Source organism: Lissotriton helveticus, chromosome 3_2 (assembly GCF_964261635.1).
Source record: "Lissotriton helveticus chromosome 3_2, aLisHel1.1, whole genome shotgun sequence".
In the NCBI taxonomy this organism is placed as follows: Eukaryota; Metazoa; Chordata; class Amphibia; order Caudata; family Salamandridae; genus Lissotriton; species Lissotriton helveticus.
The window spans coordinates 325,740,370-325,760,239 of NC_136062.1; the positions used below are offsets into that span (position 1 = coordinate 325,740,370).

The 19,870-nt window shown below is 40.3% G+C and overlaps 1 protein-coding gene across 1 annotated transcript in view; it reads right to left on the reverse strand.

The window, feature by feature from the left end:
- ANO3 (anoctamin 3) overlaps nt 1-19,870 on the reverse strand; it is a 1,634,736-nt gene that overhangs the window by 494,878 nt on the left and 1,119,988 nt on the right. The window contains exon 14 of the mRNA XM_078684212.1: nt 13,821-13,868. Within this exon, the coding sequence (XP_078540338.1) occupies nt 13,821-13,868 (48 nt within the window). The remainder of the gene's footprint in view (nt 1-13,820; nt 13,869-19,870) is intronic.

Genomic DNA, 19,870 nt, shown 5'->3' on the forward strand with positions numbered 1-19,870 from the left:
TGAGAAGGTGGCTTTTTGCAGCTTTTTGTGCCTTTTCTTTTCGCACCTTTGCTCAGCACGACACGCTGTCCGTTGAACATTTTTTATTTTATGGTGCAAGAGACTTTGACATTTTTGGACGTTGAACTCTGATGGGGAAAAGGAACGAGACCGTTGTGGGAATTCTATCCCGGGAGGGAGACATCCGAGGAGGTTAGAGCGACAGACAGTCAGCTTGGGAACCTATCTGGTGATCAGCGGTTCATTTTCTGGTGAACCATTCTCATCATCACCCTATGGCCAAGGGGTAATGAGTATTTTCCATTTTTCTAATTTTCCTATGCTTAAATGTGTTGAAATAATGCTTACATGTATTTTCCTAATAAAACTTATTTGAATTTGAGTTATCTTTAAAAAATTTAGATAAAATCTTGTGAAAGATAAACTCGAGTCTGTGGTTATTAGAATAAAATCATGTTAAATAAATGCTGAAGTTTTAAATTGTGATTGAGCTGGACTCAATCACCATCAACTGATTCCTACTAGTTGGTCCATCTACCAAATAGCGGAGTACCTTGATGTTTTTTTTTAGAACTGACAGCTATCAAAGTTTAATGTGTAAAATGTATATAATTATTGTATAGGTTAATGAGGTATACCACATGTCTTGCAGCTCGTCTACTCATCACTGATTCAGGAACTGTGTGAATGTGTGTGGTTTTCGGTGTAATGGGCCCCACCGATGAGAAAATAGTAAGTGTTGATTTTTCCTGAATTAGTGACACAGGGTTTTATGTTAGACCCACTGCATCAGCTGCGGCCCTTTTCCCGGCCGCAGCACTAGCCGAAATAGAAAAAAGGATGTTTCCTACTGCCTAAAAGACGGTCGCATTCTAATCTGGAGGGTGGGATCTCCGAATACTTGTTAGGTGGTCGCACTCCTGATGCAATGGCATCAATTCAATTTGAATGCTCAAACCCACTAATTACAAAATTATGAATCCAAATCCGGCTAACTGCCATCGTAATGAGCCCCTATCTAACAAAATAATAATTAAAAGATGTTGTGTAGCCAAGTCATATAGAAGGTTTATTAAGCTTGTTCCAAGTTACAGTTAACACCCCACGAGGAGCAGCATCCTTGTTGCTCAGCCCAGTAATTCAAGTGACATTCATCCAACCACAAACACTGTTAACATTCTAATGAACTCACACACTGGCTGAGCAGCAGGGACCTGGAACACTGGGGATGATGCATAGCACCCAGCGAGTCACAACAGAGACATTAAGCCTTTTATTTTACATGCACCATCTTTTCAAGACAGGGCCATCTTTATCTACATATCAGTACAACTGTGATACAGTAAACAAGGTTTTTCTATTTCTGAATAGTGCTTTTTGAGAATAAAGCACTAACTCAGAAAATACTGGGTTAAATAAATTCACTTTACATGCTGCTGGTGCATACAACAAACGCTTGGCTCTGAGCAATACCAGGAAAGCCCATCATGATCTAGTCCATGAATCTCAATAAAACTAAAGCAGATGAACATCATTGTAGTTAGTAATTAACTTTCCACTGCTATCTATTTTTAATGATTTTAAGCCTACCATACAAAAGTATCTCTGTAGACATCCACACATGCTTGACTAGACCCAAGGTACTCTACAGCTCAAGAGCAACTCAAGCGTGTAAGCCAAGAACCATGAACAACAATGATGTGCTTATTTAAATCTGTAAATTGTCTTATGGAGGATCGGGTCAATCATCGTTGATTGGCTACTCTTCCTGCCATTCTCTTGGTGCCCCAGCCTCATTAAGTGATGGGAACTGCTGAATTTTTGCTAGCGTAGCCTCAGCTTGCGCCTCCTGTTCACATTTGTCAATTGCAGCCTGTCAATCAAAGAGCCTCCAGGTCATAGTAACTGTCATCCCGCCCCATACAGGGTGGGTTGACTATAGCTGGACATCCCTGCAAGGAAGCATTAATCAAATTGTGCACGATCAGGCTACTTCTTTCTATTTGTTTTCTACAATGGGGTATAGAAAATGTCTATAAGTTCTGTAGATCTTGTTCTTGTTTACAGCAGAACTGCGAACTTTGGAACTGTAGAACCAGGTTAAAGTCACGGCATCGGCTCAACATCCATGGATTGTGGGTAAATCTAATATCCTTGTGCCAAAAACATTTTTTTAAAAATAATCTGACCCTGGGTAACGCAACTGGTGCTCAGATGGAGTTTGCACTAAATAAAACTCCGAAAATTGTAAATACATAAACATGACTGATACCTAACAAAGTTCACATTCAATTTGAATGCTCAAACCCACTAATAACAAAATGATGAATCCAAATGCGTCAAATGTTCTAAACGTACGTTTGTCATGCTTGTCCTCTGGAATACATTTTCTATGCATATTCATTATACTCTTTTTATTATATAGGTTTACAGTCTGTTTAAATCCGGTTCCTACAATGTAACTGTTGCAAAGTCATCCTGTGCCCCGGGCACCCCCCATTTTTTGCTGACAGGTACTGGTGATGAATGACCAGGCCCAGGACCAGTGTGTTATATTCCCTGTTTTGTATATATGTTTCTTTAAATTATTTTTAGAACTTTCTCTTAGGTTGGATTGTTATCTTTTGTTAAGAATTCTAGATTCTAGTCAGATGACTTCCAGCCACTGACCAGATGAGCTGCATACCTCTTGCTCTCTAATTAAACTACAATTTATATATATATTTAATCTCCTGCCTTTCTTAGATTCTTACAAAATTTGGTGACGAGGACCTTGTGAATCCTACTACTACTTGTGTATCCTGATTCGTTCTTCACTTTAAAAAAAATAATAAATTCCTGGAATATTTTTTTTTACTGTTTACTGTTGGGCTCACACGGTAACTTTATTGCTGGTGACAGTGAAGACATCTGCGATATACCGCAACAAATATATCTACAATACCGCATTGAAACTATCCAGAACTAAGGTATTTACCAGCTCCCCTTGCTGTCTCATCGTTCCATTGCTTCATGTGTATTTTTAAGCCTCTGTCTCGCGTGCATGTCGCTGGAACCTTGCGAGCAACGTTCCCATTGAAATCTTCTTCTCTCCTCATTGAGTGACCCGCCGCATCATCATGCTTACGACGCTATGTCAGGTCACGTTGTGTAAGGAAGCCATTTTGCAACTATTAAGTGGTTTCCTCGCAACGACTCGCGTTGTAGAAGTTAAACAGAACAGTACTTTCAATATCTTATGTGATCAGCAACCTTAAACAGCAGTATTTATTGATTTTTTTTTCTATATTCTCATGGAACGCTTACAGCAACTTTGAGTCGCAGCATTTTATTCATTCTTTCTCATTGAACACACTCTTACTGTGATGTGCACACCTCAAAGTTCCTACCATTTTTGTTTTTTATCTGTACATCCCTGGACTTTACTAGTTGACTGTGTTGTGCATGTTCACAGTGATGTGCACACCAATTTACAATTTTTCAGCCTTCAATGTCAGTGCATGCATTCGGTGATGTGCACACCTCAACGTTTTTATTAATTATTTATGTGTGCATTCTATCTATTTATCTGGAGATCCATTAATTGACTATTTGGTGCATATTCATGGTGATGTGCACACCATTATATTTTGATACTGTTCTATGCATCCGGTGATACACACACCAATTTACTCAAATTAGTTTCAACTTATTATTAAGAATTTTACATTTATGTGTTGAGACTATACATTAATAATACATGTATTCAATGTTGTCTATTATACTGTATTATCTCTTATATTCATTATGCAGTTTGATCCACCTGCAAAATTTCTTCAGGTAAAGGGAGGCCCTCCTATACCTTGGTCTAGGTGGTAGGAGGAGTTTCTGACCTACATTAAAGCTATTGATGGTGATAGATTTTTGGCTGAAAGGAAGAAAAATATTCTTTTACATTGTTTAGGATCCGACGGTCAACTTGTGTTTAGAACCCTTCCACAGACTGATGGTAGTGGTGATAGAAATGTTTTTGAAGATGCATTGAATAGGATATAAACTAGATTTAAACCTTCGTTTAATAGATATAAATTTCATACTAGAGAGCAAGAGGAGAATGAAACATTCGATGATTTCCTTACGGGATTACGTGGATTATCTGTACATTGCAATGTTTGTCCATGACTGATGAGATGATCCACGATCAAATAATTGTACATGTTATGAGTAAAAAAATACAAGAACAAATATGGATCATGGGTGATCCAAATCTAACTGATATCATTAATACTTCGAAAGCTATGGAACAATCAGAAAAATGGGTTAAGTGGGTACATAAGGAAAATAATGATGATGTGTGTGCTGTAAAGACAGAATCACCACGTTCTGGTACTAGCACTATGCTATCATGTGATAGTGTTGAACCTTCTCAAACAAATTATTTAGGTCAAACCTCTTTCACAAGATCTGAGAAGGGTTTCCATTGTTTTAGATGTGGGAATCCTAATCACGCTGCTTCTTTTCTTTTCCTAGGTGTCCTGCTCTTAACAGAGAATGTAAAAAGTGTGGAAGACGTGGGCATTTTGCTACTTTCTGTAGAGATTCAAAAAACCCGTGACAATACTAGTGTCAAAGGAAAATTATCTTATGTCAATTCTGGAGACAGTGTTAATAATAATGGAGGATGTGAGACTGGTATGTTATTATCCTTAGTAGAGGCAAAGGATGTAGTGGATTTAAATGTCAATACTCTCAGACCTCCGAAATGTACTCTGGTTCTCCCTGGACCATTGTCACTTTTCTTAGATCATTTTACAGAAAGTTTTTCATTTGAAGATTTAAAGAAATCTGATATTATCGCCAGGGCTTTTGATGGGTTCATTATAGAGATGGATGATCTGTTGAAACCATTATTGAGTTGAAAGGACGCACTGCCAACATTAAGATGTATGTTGCAGTTAAAGGTGTCAATATATTAGGATGGAGAGAACAATGGTCTCTTGGTATTATACTCAATCCTAGGAGTGTTGATTCGGTTTTATTAATTTCACAAGTTAGCGATAGTGTGGATGTTTAAAATGAGAGTAACAACAACATTAAACTCTTTCCTGGAGTTTTTTTCTGATAAGTTCGGAAAACTCAACAATTTTTCACATAAAATCAAACTAAAGAGAGGAGCATGTCCTATAAAACTTAGGACTCTACCCATATGCGTGAGTGAAGATAAAAAACAACTGTTACAAGGACGTATTGATGAGGATATAATTGAGGAAGTTGAATCCTCTGAATAGGTTTCTCCCATTGTTCTTGCACGGAAATCAGACAATAGTTAGACACTATGTGTTGATTTGAGGGCACTAAATGCAAATTTAATTGTTTACTGCCATCCTTTACCTAATATAAATGAAGTTGTTTCTATGCTTGAGGGTGCTAAGATATTTTCCACTTTTGGCTTATGCTCTGCGTATCACCAAATTGTTATCACAGAAGATAAAAAAACTACACTGCATTTATAACGGCCCAAGGTCTCTTTCAATATAAAAGAATGCCCTTTGGTTTGGCCTCAGCAGCATCAGTTTTTCAGACAGCCATGCATCATATTTTTAAAGATGTAGATTGATTTGTGATGTTTTCAGGATGATTTTCTTGTTTTTTCTCCAAATTCTGAAAACCATGCTGAACACATAGTATGTAGACGTTTGGAGGAAAACGGATTAACTTTGAAACAAGAAAAATGTAAAATGTTTTGTGAAAGTGTAGAGTATTTGGGACAAACACTCTCTTGTAATGGTGCTGTTCCTAAGAAGTCCTTAGTGGAAGCTATTGTGAATACACCAGCTCCAGAAAATAAAGACAAACTCTGATCTTTTTCTGGGCTCTGCGAATATTACAGTAAATTCATCCAAGACTTTGCTACTAAGATGGAGCCTTTAAGAGAACTTACTAGGAAGCATGTGGAATTTTGCTGGACACAGAAACAAGAGAATGCTTTTCAACTTATAAAAAAAGAAATTGTTGAGGCTCCAACCTTAAAACCATTTTGTTAGAACAAAACTTGTATTGTTACAGTAGACGCCAGCATGTATGGTTTAGGCAGAGTACTATCACAAAAAGCTGGAAAAGATGAATGGTGTGTAGCTTTTGCCTCTCGCACACTAATTGAAACTGAAAGAAAATACTCTGTGATTGAAGAAGAGTTATTAGGATGTGTCTTGGGAATTAAACATTTCCAGAATTTCATATGGGAAAACAGATTTATACTCAAGACTGACCACAAACCTCTAGTTTCTATTTTATCCCCTGGTGGTGGGTGGAATGCAACGGCAAGAATTAGCAGACTCATGTCCAGATTGCAAGAATACAGTTTTTCTGTAGAATACGTTCCAGGAAGACATAATGCTACTGCAGATTGTCTTTCTTGCCTTCCTAGTTCTCAAATGTGTGAAGTTGAAGATTCCAATGACATGGAAATGATTGCTTATATATCTGACTGGGTGTCACAGGAATTTTCTTCTATCTCGGAAGATATGTGGGATCAGAGTATAACTTCCGATAAGATCTTGTGCCAGATTAAAGAGTTCATTCTTAAAGGATGGCCTAATGATATGAGCATTTCTACTAAATTTAAATCCTTTTTGCAGGTTTCCTCTGAACTCACTTTTGAAAATAACTTAATTTTGAAAAACTGTAAGTGTGTTCCTCCTGAGTCAATGCGAATCTTATTCTGAAACTTGCACATGAAGGACATCCTGGATTTTTGTCTATGAAGAGGTTAATTAGATCCAATTTCTAGTGGCCAGGTTTAGACACATCTGTTGACAAAACAGTAAGAGAGTGTTTTGAATGTATCAATAGTGATAAAATGTTGAAAGTCTTTCCTGCTCCCTTGAGACCTGTTCCGTGGCCAGTTTGTCCATGGCAAAACATTGCTTTTGATATCTCTGGCCAATTCAATTCATTGCCTCAAGAATCTCGTTTTGCACTAGCGATCATTGATTATCATTCAAAGCGGCCAGAAGTTAAGTTTGTTCATCATGCCACTACTTTAATTGTCATTTAGTTTTTCAGAGAGATGTTTTCTAGGGAAGGTTTTCCAGAAATTCTTGTAACCGTAATGGGGTACAACTTAAATCTCATGAAATGGACTTTTTTGGGAAGATGCATAACATAAAACATCATACCACAGCTCTCTATGAACCTCAAGGAAATAGTCAGGTTGAGAGGTTTAACCGTGTTCTTAAAGATGGTGTTGGAACAGCTAGGAAATCAGGCAGATATTGGAAAATTGTTTTGAGGGAAACGTTGTGGGCGTATCACATTACGCCACATTCTACAACTAATTTAAGCCATTTCCGTCTCCTTAGGGGTAGAGCACCAGTTTGTAAGTTGTGTCCTTGGTGGATTAAAAATAAAATGTCTAAAGAATGTTTTGGTGCTGATTTACAACAAGTAAAGTACGAGATACAAGAAAATCAAGACAAGATGAAAAATGTATATGACACTAAAATTAAAGTAAAAGAACCTGCTTTGTTTTGGGTGACTGGGTAAGGGTACGTAAACCAGGCTTCAATGTTAAAGGGTCCTCTAAGTTAGGACCACCCATCAGAGTAGTTAAAACATATCTCAATAGTGTAATGACACAAGATGCTAAAATTTGGAATGTTAGAAGAATTGCTAAATGAAATGTTCCTTCTGTTTACTTCAACTCTCGCAAACCCAACATTTCCAAGGAGACGGATTCAATTTCTGCCAGAATAAAAATTGGTGGTAGAAATATCAGACCTCCCATTAAAATGAAAGATTATGTTTAGTTATTAAGGGAAGAGATGTGTTATATTCCCTGTATTGTATGTATGTTTCTTTAATTTCTTTTTAGAACTTTCTGTTAGGTTGGATTGTTATCTTTTGTTAAGAATTCGAGAATCTAGTCAGATGACTTCCAGCCAATGACTAGATGAGCTGTATACCTCTTACTCTCTAATTAAACTACAATGTTTATATATATTTAATCTCCTGCCTTTCTTGTATCCTTACACAGTGCTATGCTGAAAAGGCATTTAGAATTCAGTGAAACACCTAAATACATTAGGGTACACTATAAGGCCCTCATACATAATAGGGCAGGGGGATCAAAACTACCTTTAAGTCTCTATTATATAACAGGGCATAGCAGTTTAGAGGCCAGCAGCCCTTTCTGCACGTGCACGTGTGCAGTGCTGAGGCATGAGGTCAGTTTAAAAGTAGCCGTGTTACAGTACTCCTTTTAAAATGCAAATTGTACCCAAATTCGACTTTGGTGTTGTTGGGAACTTAACAATTGATAAAGTACAATGTTTTGGCATATTAGGTACGCCCAGAGTCTCCCCTAGGTGTCCCATTGGTGGGGGGTTAGGTATTTATAAGGAGGACCATGATAAAACACGTTTTAAACACCTTGGGTTAACTGAAATTGCACATAGAAGTTAAGTGCTTCCCAAAATTGAGTTTTGCAGCTAGGAGCACTGTGAAGTTAGAATCTAAAATATTTTTACATATTCAGAACCCCTAAAGTCTCCTCCTAAAGACTATAGTGCCACACTTTGGAGGATACAGTCTTACTCCGGGATGTTGCCCTGCACCTCATCACACAGGAGTGCCACCCTGTTTCACCCAGAGAACTTGAAATAAGTATCTGAGAGGGGCAGAGCCTCTCAGATCTGCTGATTGAAACTTAAGCAATTAGAAGGTTCCATGCTGACTCTGACTGAGTGTGCCTGCTGCACAGTCTGAAACTACAGTCCTGTGGATCAAACCTGCTTCCAAATGACTAAAGAGTTGACTCCCTGCAAGCTACAGGTTAACAGAGTTCACCTGGACCATCACCACTAATACTTCCCAGCTTGGAGTACTACGAATGGATTTGTAAGGGTTTTGTCTGAGTGGATGGTGGGAAATGTAAGAAGCTGGCTCAGTATATACTATACCAAAGTAAGGTAAAGTGTCCCGTGGAGCCCCAAAGGCTTACAGAGGTAAAAGTAGGTGATGCCTTATTCTCTATTTGTAGTAGTGTGGGCGAGCTGTAAGACTTTATCAGAGGATAGTATTAAGCATTTATTGTATTTCAATCACTCAAAGACTATGACTAATTGTTTTGTATAAAAAAACTTCTGTGGTTTATTTTATTTGTAGAACCAAGCTGCAGGTAAGTAAAATAGTACTTTTTAAGAATAATATAGTTGAAAGTAATTGAAAGCAATTGGTTTTGTTACAGGTAGGTCAAATGCTCTGAACCAGTTAAAATTAATTTGCAGTTACTTTTTAGATTACTTTTCAGGATTACTTTTTCCACTCAGTGTGATATGCCTAGATATCACACTGGGACATTTCCTGCTTCAAGGGTACGTAAGTCAGTTTTCCTTAAAACACAGTTTCTTAGGTTCTCATACAATTTCCAACTTCACACCGAACTTTTTCCACAGAAAAACATTCTATGCAGTTCCATGGGAGAAAATCAGGTTATCGGTTTAAAGGTGAGTAATCGGTCTTGGTCTTGGGAGTTGGGTTTCTGGGGTTAGAACTAGAGCTCCCCCAGGGTCAAGGATGCACTCAAGGATCACATTTAGCGGCACTAGGGTGGCCTAATGTTATCCAACGGGGGAAAGAGGGCCTCCGGTTGGTGGCTGCTCATGGACACGCCACTTGGATGTGGGAGTAAAGCTCCTAGGTTTTAGCTCAGGGCAAACGGGGATCTGATTTAGCACACAAGGTGCACCCACAGCAACACAGGGACGGCCGGGTGCAGGGTGCTGATTTGGGGTCGGGTGCCCTGTTGTTGTCAATGGGAGCTGCCGGTATTGGATTTTGGCTGCAGGCTAAATCCAGGAAGTCTACTGGGAGAAACCATCAGCTGGACAGGTTAGTTGTAGGGCTTGGGGACATTGATGCACCTCAGGTCCTCTTCGCCAGGGCGCAGGATGACCAGATGCTGCGGTGCCTTTTGAGGTCAGATTTCACCTTACCGGGCCAATCGAGGATGGGGGAATCTCTGTGCATAGGCTGCAGGCGACATCGGGGAGTCGTGGAGGGGTCAACCCACAGAGGACTCGGACTCTTGAGTGCTGGGGGACCTCGCTGGGACCGGTGGGCCACTCGGACTATGGCCATATGCGACGGGTGCAGTGGTGGTTATAGGCGTCGGGCTTCTTTGTCGTCAGCAGACTTGTAGTCTTTCTTTTGAGATTCTTTTGAACAGAGCTGCTGCACTAGGTGGTCCGGTATTTGTTGAATGCAGTCAGTCCTCCCAGGGGTTCTGGATGTTGCTGGCTGCCGGACAAGGCGATAGTTGGTGCAGGAACTCTGGAAACTATAGACGCGCCGGCCAAGTCAGTTCTTCTCTGCAGTCTCCTCTGCATCCTATTTTGTCCTTCTTCGTTGGCTGTGGAAATCTGCCTTAGAGGTCTCGAGGTCAGTAGCCAATGGGCTACAGACCTTTAGGGTGACTAAACCCTTGGTATGCTCACCCCACATGGCGGAGGCGGGACAATCCCTAACACTGATTGGAAAGTGCTTGCCACCTGCTAGATGTCAGGCACTGAAGGGTGGGCTTCACCTTGCCTCCTCCACCTGAGAGGTGGATCTGGAAGAGGTGGGCACACCTTCCTAGTCTGTTTAATGTTTTCCACCTGTTTACCTGCTGAAAAGGGGAAGAGACAGGAAAGGGGGCCTGATCCTGATGGCAGGAGAGGCTGGGTATTGGGTTACAAAGGTGGCAACGCCTTTGAAGCTCCCTTGCCACACATGGCTCTTCCTGACCTAGAGGAGGAGTGGCCACCTCCGCCCAGGAAAGACTTTCTTTCTGGGCTCAGAGAGCAAAGCCCCCCCGCCCCCCAGGGGTCCAGAAACTTGTCTTGTGGTGGCAGGCCGGTGTTTACCAGTCAGGGAACCCACCAGAGGCTGGTCGTGTTGTTCAGGGGGTATTTCTAAGATGCCCTCTGAGTGCATGGTATAATAAATCCCACCATGCCATCAGTGTGGGTTTATTATACTTGAGAAGTTTGCTACCAACCTTCCCAGAATTAGGTAAAGCCATTATAGTGCTGTGAAGGTTGTAATGACAACCACCAAGACCAAATACTCATTATGGCTTTACTGCACTTACAATGTCTAAGAATGGACTTAGACACCGTAGGGGTACAGTGCTCATGCAACTGTACCCTCACCAGCGGTATAGTGCACCCAGCTAGAGAGGGGTGTCTTACCTGTACCATAGGCAGTGGGCTGTAGTACTGCCATACAAGTATGTGTGCCATGGCGACTCTTCACTTTTCTCTGCATCCAAACACGCAACTTGGCAGTGTGTGTTTAGCTACAGGACCTCCAAGGGTGGCACAATATGTGCTGCATCCCTTATAGGCCTTCCCCGGTCACAGTGGCCTTGGTGCCCATGGTACCTTTTACAAGGGACTTCCATGTGGCCAGAGAGGTGCCAATTTGGGGTACAAAGGCACAGTTTTGAGAAAGAACACAGGCCCTGGGAATCTGATTGGCAAGGACCAGGGCACCTCAAGTCAAAGTGCATCAGAAATCTCGCAAAAAGTGCGTTGGGGCCGTTACTGCAACAAAAACACACTTTCCTACAGGATTTGAAGTCCCAAACTTTAAAGGACCATCTTGGAGCTTCTAGAACAATGGAGTAAGTGTTAGACACGTTGGGCCCCTCAAATCAACTTCAGGAAGAAGTTTGGAGCAACTTTGGAAAATATTTCCCTAAGTGGACCAACTCGACCTGGCAGCTGGCGACCATGAACCGCAAGGTGGCCTGCTGTCCAGGTTTGTCCCACTGAAAAGCTCCAACTTCCAGTGTTTGACTGGTAGGTGGTTAAAAACGCAGGCCGGCGAACCGTCACTGAATTCAGCCTAGTGAAGAGCATCAAGGGAGCTGGCGAGAAAAAGCTCTGTAAAAGTTTCTAAGTCCGAATGTAGAAAAGGTGACCGGTACCAACTGCGAGCCAACCTCTATCTCTGGTTTGTCTTGCTGGAAAGCCCCGGAGGTGGCACTTCCACAAGTTTGACAGGAAGCTTGTCACAACGGAAGCCGGTGAAACTTCACCAAGTGCGGACTGGCTGAGAGCTGCGAGGGACCCCGGGAATAAAAGCTTCAGAAGATTTTCTGAGACCTACCGCGAGGGGTAGTCAAGCAGGGCTCCACCGTGGTCTACCTGAGAATTTGACTTCGTCCCGGTGTAGCGCGATCAGATGTCCCAATAGGCGCTATAGGTTTCTATTAGCTTAAAGTGCTAAATCTTTAAAAATTCATATCTCCGGTTCCCTAGGTTTTTTTCATTTTGGGGTCATTTTAAAGATATAAATATCTCCTATTTTTATAAATTAGTGTTGGGTTTTTATTGTGTGTTGTGTCTTAATTATTTACTGAATGTGTGTTTTTAAATGCTTTTCATACCTGTGTTTGAAGTTAAGCTTGTCTGCTCACAGCCAAGCTACCAATAGTTAAGCATGGGAATAATTTTCTAAGACCAATACTGAGCCCTATATTGTTTTAGTGGTCCTATTGCCAGTGGTAGATATATATTTACCACTTTCCAACAGTAACACTCCCTAAATGTCCACTGGGGCAGTCAGTAGTCCATTAAGTAGATGGTGGGATGTTCAATTGCCTTGCAAAACAAAGTTGTTGATGTTTAGACTGGACTGGACATTAGTAATCCAAGCTCAAATTAAGGATTCTCCTAATACTACCCTGATTACATTAAATAAGAGCAAAACATACTTTATGACATACAGTATGGGGATGTATATTGTGAAGCTACGTGCTCATAACAATGCTCTTTTGATCTACCTATCCCAGAGTCATATGAGTGAGAGACAATCAAGGTCCATATTATACATTGTGCCCCGGAAGCGCAACCGGCATGTGTGCCCACTTTGAGGAGTGCCAGGGCAACATCTGTGCTTCCCTTTCTTAGGTACAGATAGTGCTAGCGCACATGTAGCGACAGCACTATCATGAAAAGGCGTCCCCATATTTAAACGGGGTTGTGCCCGACGCAAATGAGGAAATCACTTTACCTCTGCGCCCGTGCCATATTACTGATGTGGGTACAGAAGCAAACATGCCTTTAAAAGTCACTCTGAAAGTGTGCCACAAAAAGGTGGCACATTTTCAGTGCACCTCCTAAAGGCAGCCCTCTGTGGGGGAGAAAGGGAGTCTGAAGGACACCTCAGACATCCCCCTGCAGATGGGTGCAGTCACTCACTGCACCAACCTGCATAGGCATCTCTAATCCTGATAAGTTGCCACCTGCACATAGAAACACGAGCAGCTTTCAAACAGCTGCTCCGTATTTCACTTGAATGCGCTGCCCCAGGGGCAGCACAAGTTTGCGCATACATTCCAATACGGTGCACTTTCCTTGTTTGCGCAAGGCACACCTTTTGAAAGGTGTGATGTGACACAAAGAAGGAACGGGCGCAGTATTCATAATACAGTCGGTGGTGTTATGTATGCACATGAGAAATACCAGTCATACAGTCATTCAGGGTTCCCTTCCTTTGGCCAAACAGAAGGCAACGCCCTGGGTCTCCTTAGGCCAGGTAACAGCATATTTTCATAAGAGAGGAGAATGTCTAGTCACATTAGAATTTTGCCAAGTTCGATTTCACATTACTGCACATCTTACTAACAGTGGTTATAGTCACTAAACAAAGAAAACATATTCTCAATGGTCAAGAGGGCAGAAAAAAATCAGACTGCTTTGGGCATGCCAAATGGAATGATGAGGCATGAATGTACCTCAGTTTTACAGCGAATGATCTCCTAAACATATCCAAACGTAGCTCTAACTTACTATAAGTGTCTGCTGTTTTTCCCACCCTCCCTTCTGCTGGTCCTTTCTCTGAAAGAGAAGAGTAAGAGAGAAAAAGAAACAGACTCAAGAGTAAGAAAAGACAGACACCCCACACTCAAGCCACCCATCCCAGTAAACAAACATATCACTTGACAGGAAGTAAAGCATGCTCAATTGCATGCTTCAACAGGAAGGAAAGGAAAACACATACTCCGCAGATTTCATGGTGAAGAGCCAGGCTTCATTGTTTGTTAAATATAACTTGTTCTCTATTCCTTTTATTACAACTCCACCACGTCGATCATCTTGTTCAACTTTATAGGTACATGCACGCCTTGGTTTGTTTCATTCAGTGCCCCATCGAATGACACAATCACTTTGCTAAACATATATTTTCACAGGTAACTTGAAAACCATTGCACTTCAAAATTGAAAAATACTGTGGCTGAATAAACATTGCAATCTAGACATCTCCCATGTATGAAAAGATTATTTGTGCTGATGGTTATTCTTTACAGGAAGCTCATAAACTTCTGATAACAAAAATGTTGGAGTGTTTCTGTTAGAAATCTTCATCTGAAATATCATTATCATCTTTTCAATAACTTGATCACGCATCGAGTATTGCTACTAGCTGAGAGAATGAAGTAACTGACTCAAAATGCCCCAAAAATAACTAAACAGATAGAATATGTTTAATCATTCCAATAGGCCCCTCAGTTGAGCGCTCCGAGAAAAATTTCCATTTTTGAACTAAAAGTGAACATTGTACTCAATTTGATCTTCAAGTTGACTTGTTGGCAAGTTATTGAGTGAGAATTCCTGGCCTTTGTTGAAACAAAAGTTGTTTCTGACCTTGATAGTATTGGTTCTTACACAACTTTGAAACATGCCACATGGCAATTCTTGGACACTTTGCAAATGATTCTCTGTTGCAAGTTAAATACTCCAACTAGTGTAACTCTGCTGTATCCATGCCCTTAGTGAAAATTACCTATGTAGAAACAAGGTATCCTTTCAATTGGCGGCAAATATCCCTGTTCTGATAGTCAGGTGATCTATTCGGAAGGGAAGCACTTAGACAATTGGGTAGTTCATTTGTAGAGAGGAAGCTTCTCTCGGATGAGTCATGAGACAATGTTTCTCAGTCATAGATGATGCGCAAATGGAATTGGATGGAGTTGATGTTAGGTCAGAGTCCTGTATCCACTCATATAAGCAATCTCTTTACAGAGCATGCATATGGGCAACATTGCCAGCAGGTAGCTACAACTTTGCTCTCATTAAATCTCTATACACGTTGTAAAGTGGAGTACGCCAATTCGATTTCAGTTTTGATAATACAAGTTCAGTTTATGACAACTAACTGCTTTGTTGCACTAGTTTGTGGTAACATGTGTGCTAAATCGTTATGGTACACACCTTTCTCAGGGACATCTAAACTCTTCTGAATCAGGCCATGGAAAAATATTTGTGAACTATTGTCTATTATTCGCTGATGAGTGACAGCTGACCTCTTCATACTGAATGCCATTAACCCATAGGTAGTGCTGTCCTTTATTCATAGATAGGCTGTGGGGTTTTAGGTTTAAACCTATAATAACTGATAAAACCCCACTGAAAGAGAAATAGCCCTCACCAGAGAAAACATATAAACACTGAAAAAACACCCGCACAACCACAAACTAAATGCCATTCAAAGAAAGGAAAAAGAGAGTGAAAGAGTCATTTTTTTTCTTCCTGAAGGGGCCAATACAATGTAACTTTGTTATACAAGCTAGCAGTAAGAAAGACTGGGCTAACATTATTCTGTTTGAGTTTTGATGTTTAGGGATGCCACTAAAATATTGTTTCTTGTTAATTTTGCTTGTTTCAGTTTTTGTGGTCTTTGGTCTAAAGATAAAGGGTTTAGAAGCATGTTTTACATCTCGTTTAGTTATTTTATAAACTGTTGAACATCTGGAAATATCAAAATCCTATTTGATATTTTGGCTGTGTTTGATTCTTTCACTGATAGGTAAAATGGCTGGTTTCATAAGAATCTTTCCTAATATGTGTCATCACATTTACCCACAGAGAATGGGTAAAAACCCTTAACGCTTCAGCCCACAGTTTCTAGTGGGTCAGTATTGATAGTAGGTGAATTGCCAACACCTCAGGCTTTAAACATCCAATGCAAGGTATAGTGACAAGTATATGTATAAAGAACACAATCACCAAGTATCTGGGATAGTGGTGAAAACATGACACTAGACTTTTGGAAAACATGGAACACTGTGTCACTTGGAATGCTCTGCAAAAAAAGGTTCCTTCCAAGTTCAGCAAAGATTGTAGTGATATTGTTTGTATTTGCAGTGATTCAGCTACATATATGGAAAGATTGTGTGATGACATGTCAAAATTGATACTCGAGCTGAACTAATTTCCTGTGGGATATCCTTCTTACTTGTTAGATGGTATGATGAAAGCATCGTTACATTCTTCAGAGTTAATGAGGGATGCTGTTTACTTTTTAGTCCATTCTGGAACACTGTTTTCACAGGAACTAAAATGCAAATATTTATAATTTCTTGCTTTGTGTGACATCAAAGAAAGAGTCATTTCAACTGTGTCCTTTAGCTGATTGTTATCACTTCAAAGGGCTATGAATGCTATATTATCCATGTGGCAACCGTTTACAAAAAAAATTCTGAGCGATGATGCCAAAGGCAAGAAATGGAAGGATCTTTGGTCGCATATTGATAGTGATGTAAAAAAAAATACTCTCTACTGCATTATTAGATTTTTACAGGAAAACGTAACTGCTGTAGTGGGCATGATAAAAAGCTAGAGTCTGAAAAAACCCTTGTCTGCCAAGTGTTCAGCATAATTGGTGTAGATGTGAAACATCTCCTAGAGAGTAGGCTGGGTGACACCTTTAGTGACTTTGGCACTGCAACATGTTCCATGTTAGAGTGCTTGCCACTTGGTAAGCAAAGCAATGTTGAAGAGCAATTCACGAACATTTATTTTACAATGTATGAAAAATGGCTTGCAACGATGCATAGAAATGTCCCTTCACACAAATGGCATTTGAAGTCAATGAAATCTCACTGTGGTACTCTGTACAAGTTCTATATCCCTTCAGTAAAGGGGAATTTCCTCCATAGTTTCATAAGTGCTGCTTCATTTTTGACCGCTTCAATAACTCTGATGGCATAAGCGCCAGCTCAATGCAAATATTGCAGAACCTGCCATGAGAATCGCAATGTTCAAGTGCACCAGTATTGGCATGGAAAGCTATGTCAGTGGCCAGAGTTAAAAAATTGTGTACTGGCTGTTTTGGCGTTGCCCATCTCAATTGTCAATGTTGAGAAGGCTTTTTCACAGAAGTTTACATGGGAAGGAAAGAGCGAGCACACATGACCAAAGACTCACTGTAGAAGTATTGTATGGTGTACTACAATAAGTTTAATTTGCAAAAATCTATTTGGACCTCATAAACACTATACGTACACTGTCTATATACCATGTTCTATCAGTGCAGAAAGCAAGCAATAATAAAAGCGAAACGCTCCATAAACACCAGAAAAACACATTTTTTGTTGTTTTTAGTGGCGCGCAAATGTGCAACCACTGACAACAACTGTTTTTTAAAGGTACTGAAATCACAGAAAAAAACCCACCAGAATTGACCAAAAATAGAAACTGAAAACAGGAACGTCTATTCATAGAGCAATGGCTGATCCTTTGAAATCAGTGATAAACTAGGAAATCGTGGAGGACATAATAGTTTTTGTTAATTCTTCAAGTTTCCTCAGTATCAAAGAAGTGTATTTTGATCGTAAGAGCAGCGCATGCTTATTTTTACGATTCCTCACGTTCAATGGCGATTTTTCTGTTTTTGCTCTATGTTCTTTCGTTTCAAAGCAGTTTATTTGGGTGACTGTAATAATTTTGAAAGGACTACGGCAAATTCTTGTAAAGGCTCCAAGATTGCTGCTTAAACTAAAATATTCCTGGAGAGGGCACAATATATGTCTGCTTCCGATTTCTTATGAGGACACTTAATAAATGATTGTCCTCCCCATGCACAATGATTAGCTTCTGTGAATATTCTGCAAAATCTTCCATTCCACTTTTGCAATCAGCCTAGTGCACATTCCAAAGCACAGGCAGCTCATCTCTGAAATGTGTGTCTAAATATAAGATCCAATGAGCATTCCCCTCTGTTTAATAAATCACTAAACACCTTAAAGGTTTACTCAAAAGCCATTTTTGGTTTGGCCAAGTGAATCTGTTGATGATGCCACTCTACAAACAGTGCAAATTACCTTCTGGGTGATTCAGAAACGATGTGATGTAAATGACTTGCTGCCGAATTCCATACAAAATACTTTGTATCTCACTCTGGAGCATATGATCGATCACACTTTTATCTTCCATATCTTCACATGGGTCACTAATTCTTTAGAAATACTGAACAAGGCTGTACATGTGTAGCGTTCATAGATCATGGGATTTATCAGAGGCAGTCATGGGTATAGTTCTGCAGGAATTAAATGTTCGTAACAATCAGTACTAATTATCAAATGTCATTGAAGTCTAACTTTATTTATAAAAATGGTGGGGCTGGATTAGATCATAAAGCCGGTTAACCCGAACCTTGTGAACATGGAAAAGATTTACAACGTCTTAGAGAATCCATAAGTATAGTATCCACATTTTAGGATTTTTAAAAATATATATTTTTGCTAAATTGGCTCACTGCTGGGCTCAGGTTATGAAAACTATATATGCAAGTTGCCTATTTGGTGAGAAGTGTTCTTTAATTGTATATGAATGATACTTAAAATGTGTTTACCTATGATTCAAAGGTCCATTTACAGAATCCATGATTTGCAATAAAAATTAAAATTACTTTGCAAAATATTCGACAAACATAAACACTCTGAGCACGTGTGATTAGAATGAATGGGGAAAGCAGCTTTCATTCATTCGTTCAGTACAGAGGAGTGTAGTAGGCTGTCTGCAGAGGATTTCTCGAGAATGGAAAAAGGTAAGTTGTCAAAATGCTGTACAATAGAAAGGTGAATGCAAAGTTGTAGCGTGTTATGGCATAGTCACTCGGAGGAGGCACAAGTACCAGGCGAGAGGAGTTTGTTATGCACACGCAGACTGAGTTCACAGTCATGTAACCCCATTTGTTTGGAGCTCGTAAACTAAGCACTCAGGATAATAGTGAGTTCAGTCCATGCAAGCTCATTGAGTTAATTTCTAAAATTGTGTTTATCTAATATATCTGTCTCTTAAACAATAAATATAGACAGGGATCATTAGATTATGGCCCCGGTTACTGGTACCAACCAGACCATAATGGTGGAAAGGCAATTTCCCAAACAGAATTTGCAAAGACAAGTTTGCAGGGCCAAAAATGTCCATTGGTGGGAACTTGTCTACTCGTGCCCCTCATATCATTATCATTGGAATATGAGGGGGTATTTGCCCAGAGGAGGGTGATTGTCAGTCACAACATGACCATTTGCTGCATCATTCGTAGTGAGTTCCCACAGGTGAAAAAAGAGCCAGGAGGAGCAGCCATCTAGGGCACTGTGAAAACACAGATTTTTAGGAGTGCTGTACTTGGCAGGGTAGATGTTCTATTGAAAGTTAGGTGTAGAACGTAGATATCATCAAAAGTGGGAGGACCAGATGGCCGGGGTAACCTATTCTGGAAGCAGAAGCCCCCCCCCCTCCCTGACTGGAAATGGTAAGGCCACTACTAGCCAGGATGTGGTACCTGCCCTGTCAGAAAAACAAGAGATAGGTGATCTGGGCCAGAAAGACTCCTAATACTTAGAGCATGTGTAATCCTTCAAGGGAGTCTGTGTATTCACCTTAAAGATTGTATCTACCCATTCTGAAAAACCTAAGATTTCAGTTGGAGGGCAGGATTAGGTAGGCGAGTCATTGTCAAAACAGTGACTAGAAGTGAAGACTGCTCCAGGTACTAGATTGGAAAATTCACCTCTCAGTGGACGGCTAGGGCCTGGTACCTGGCACTGACAGCT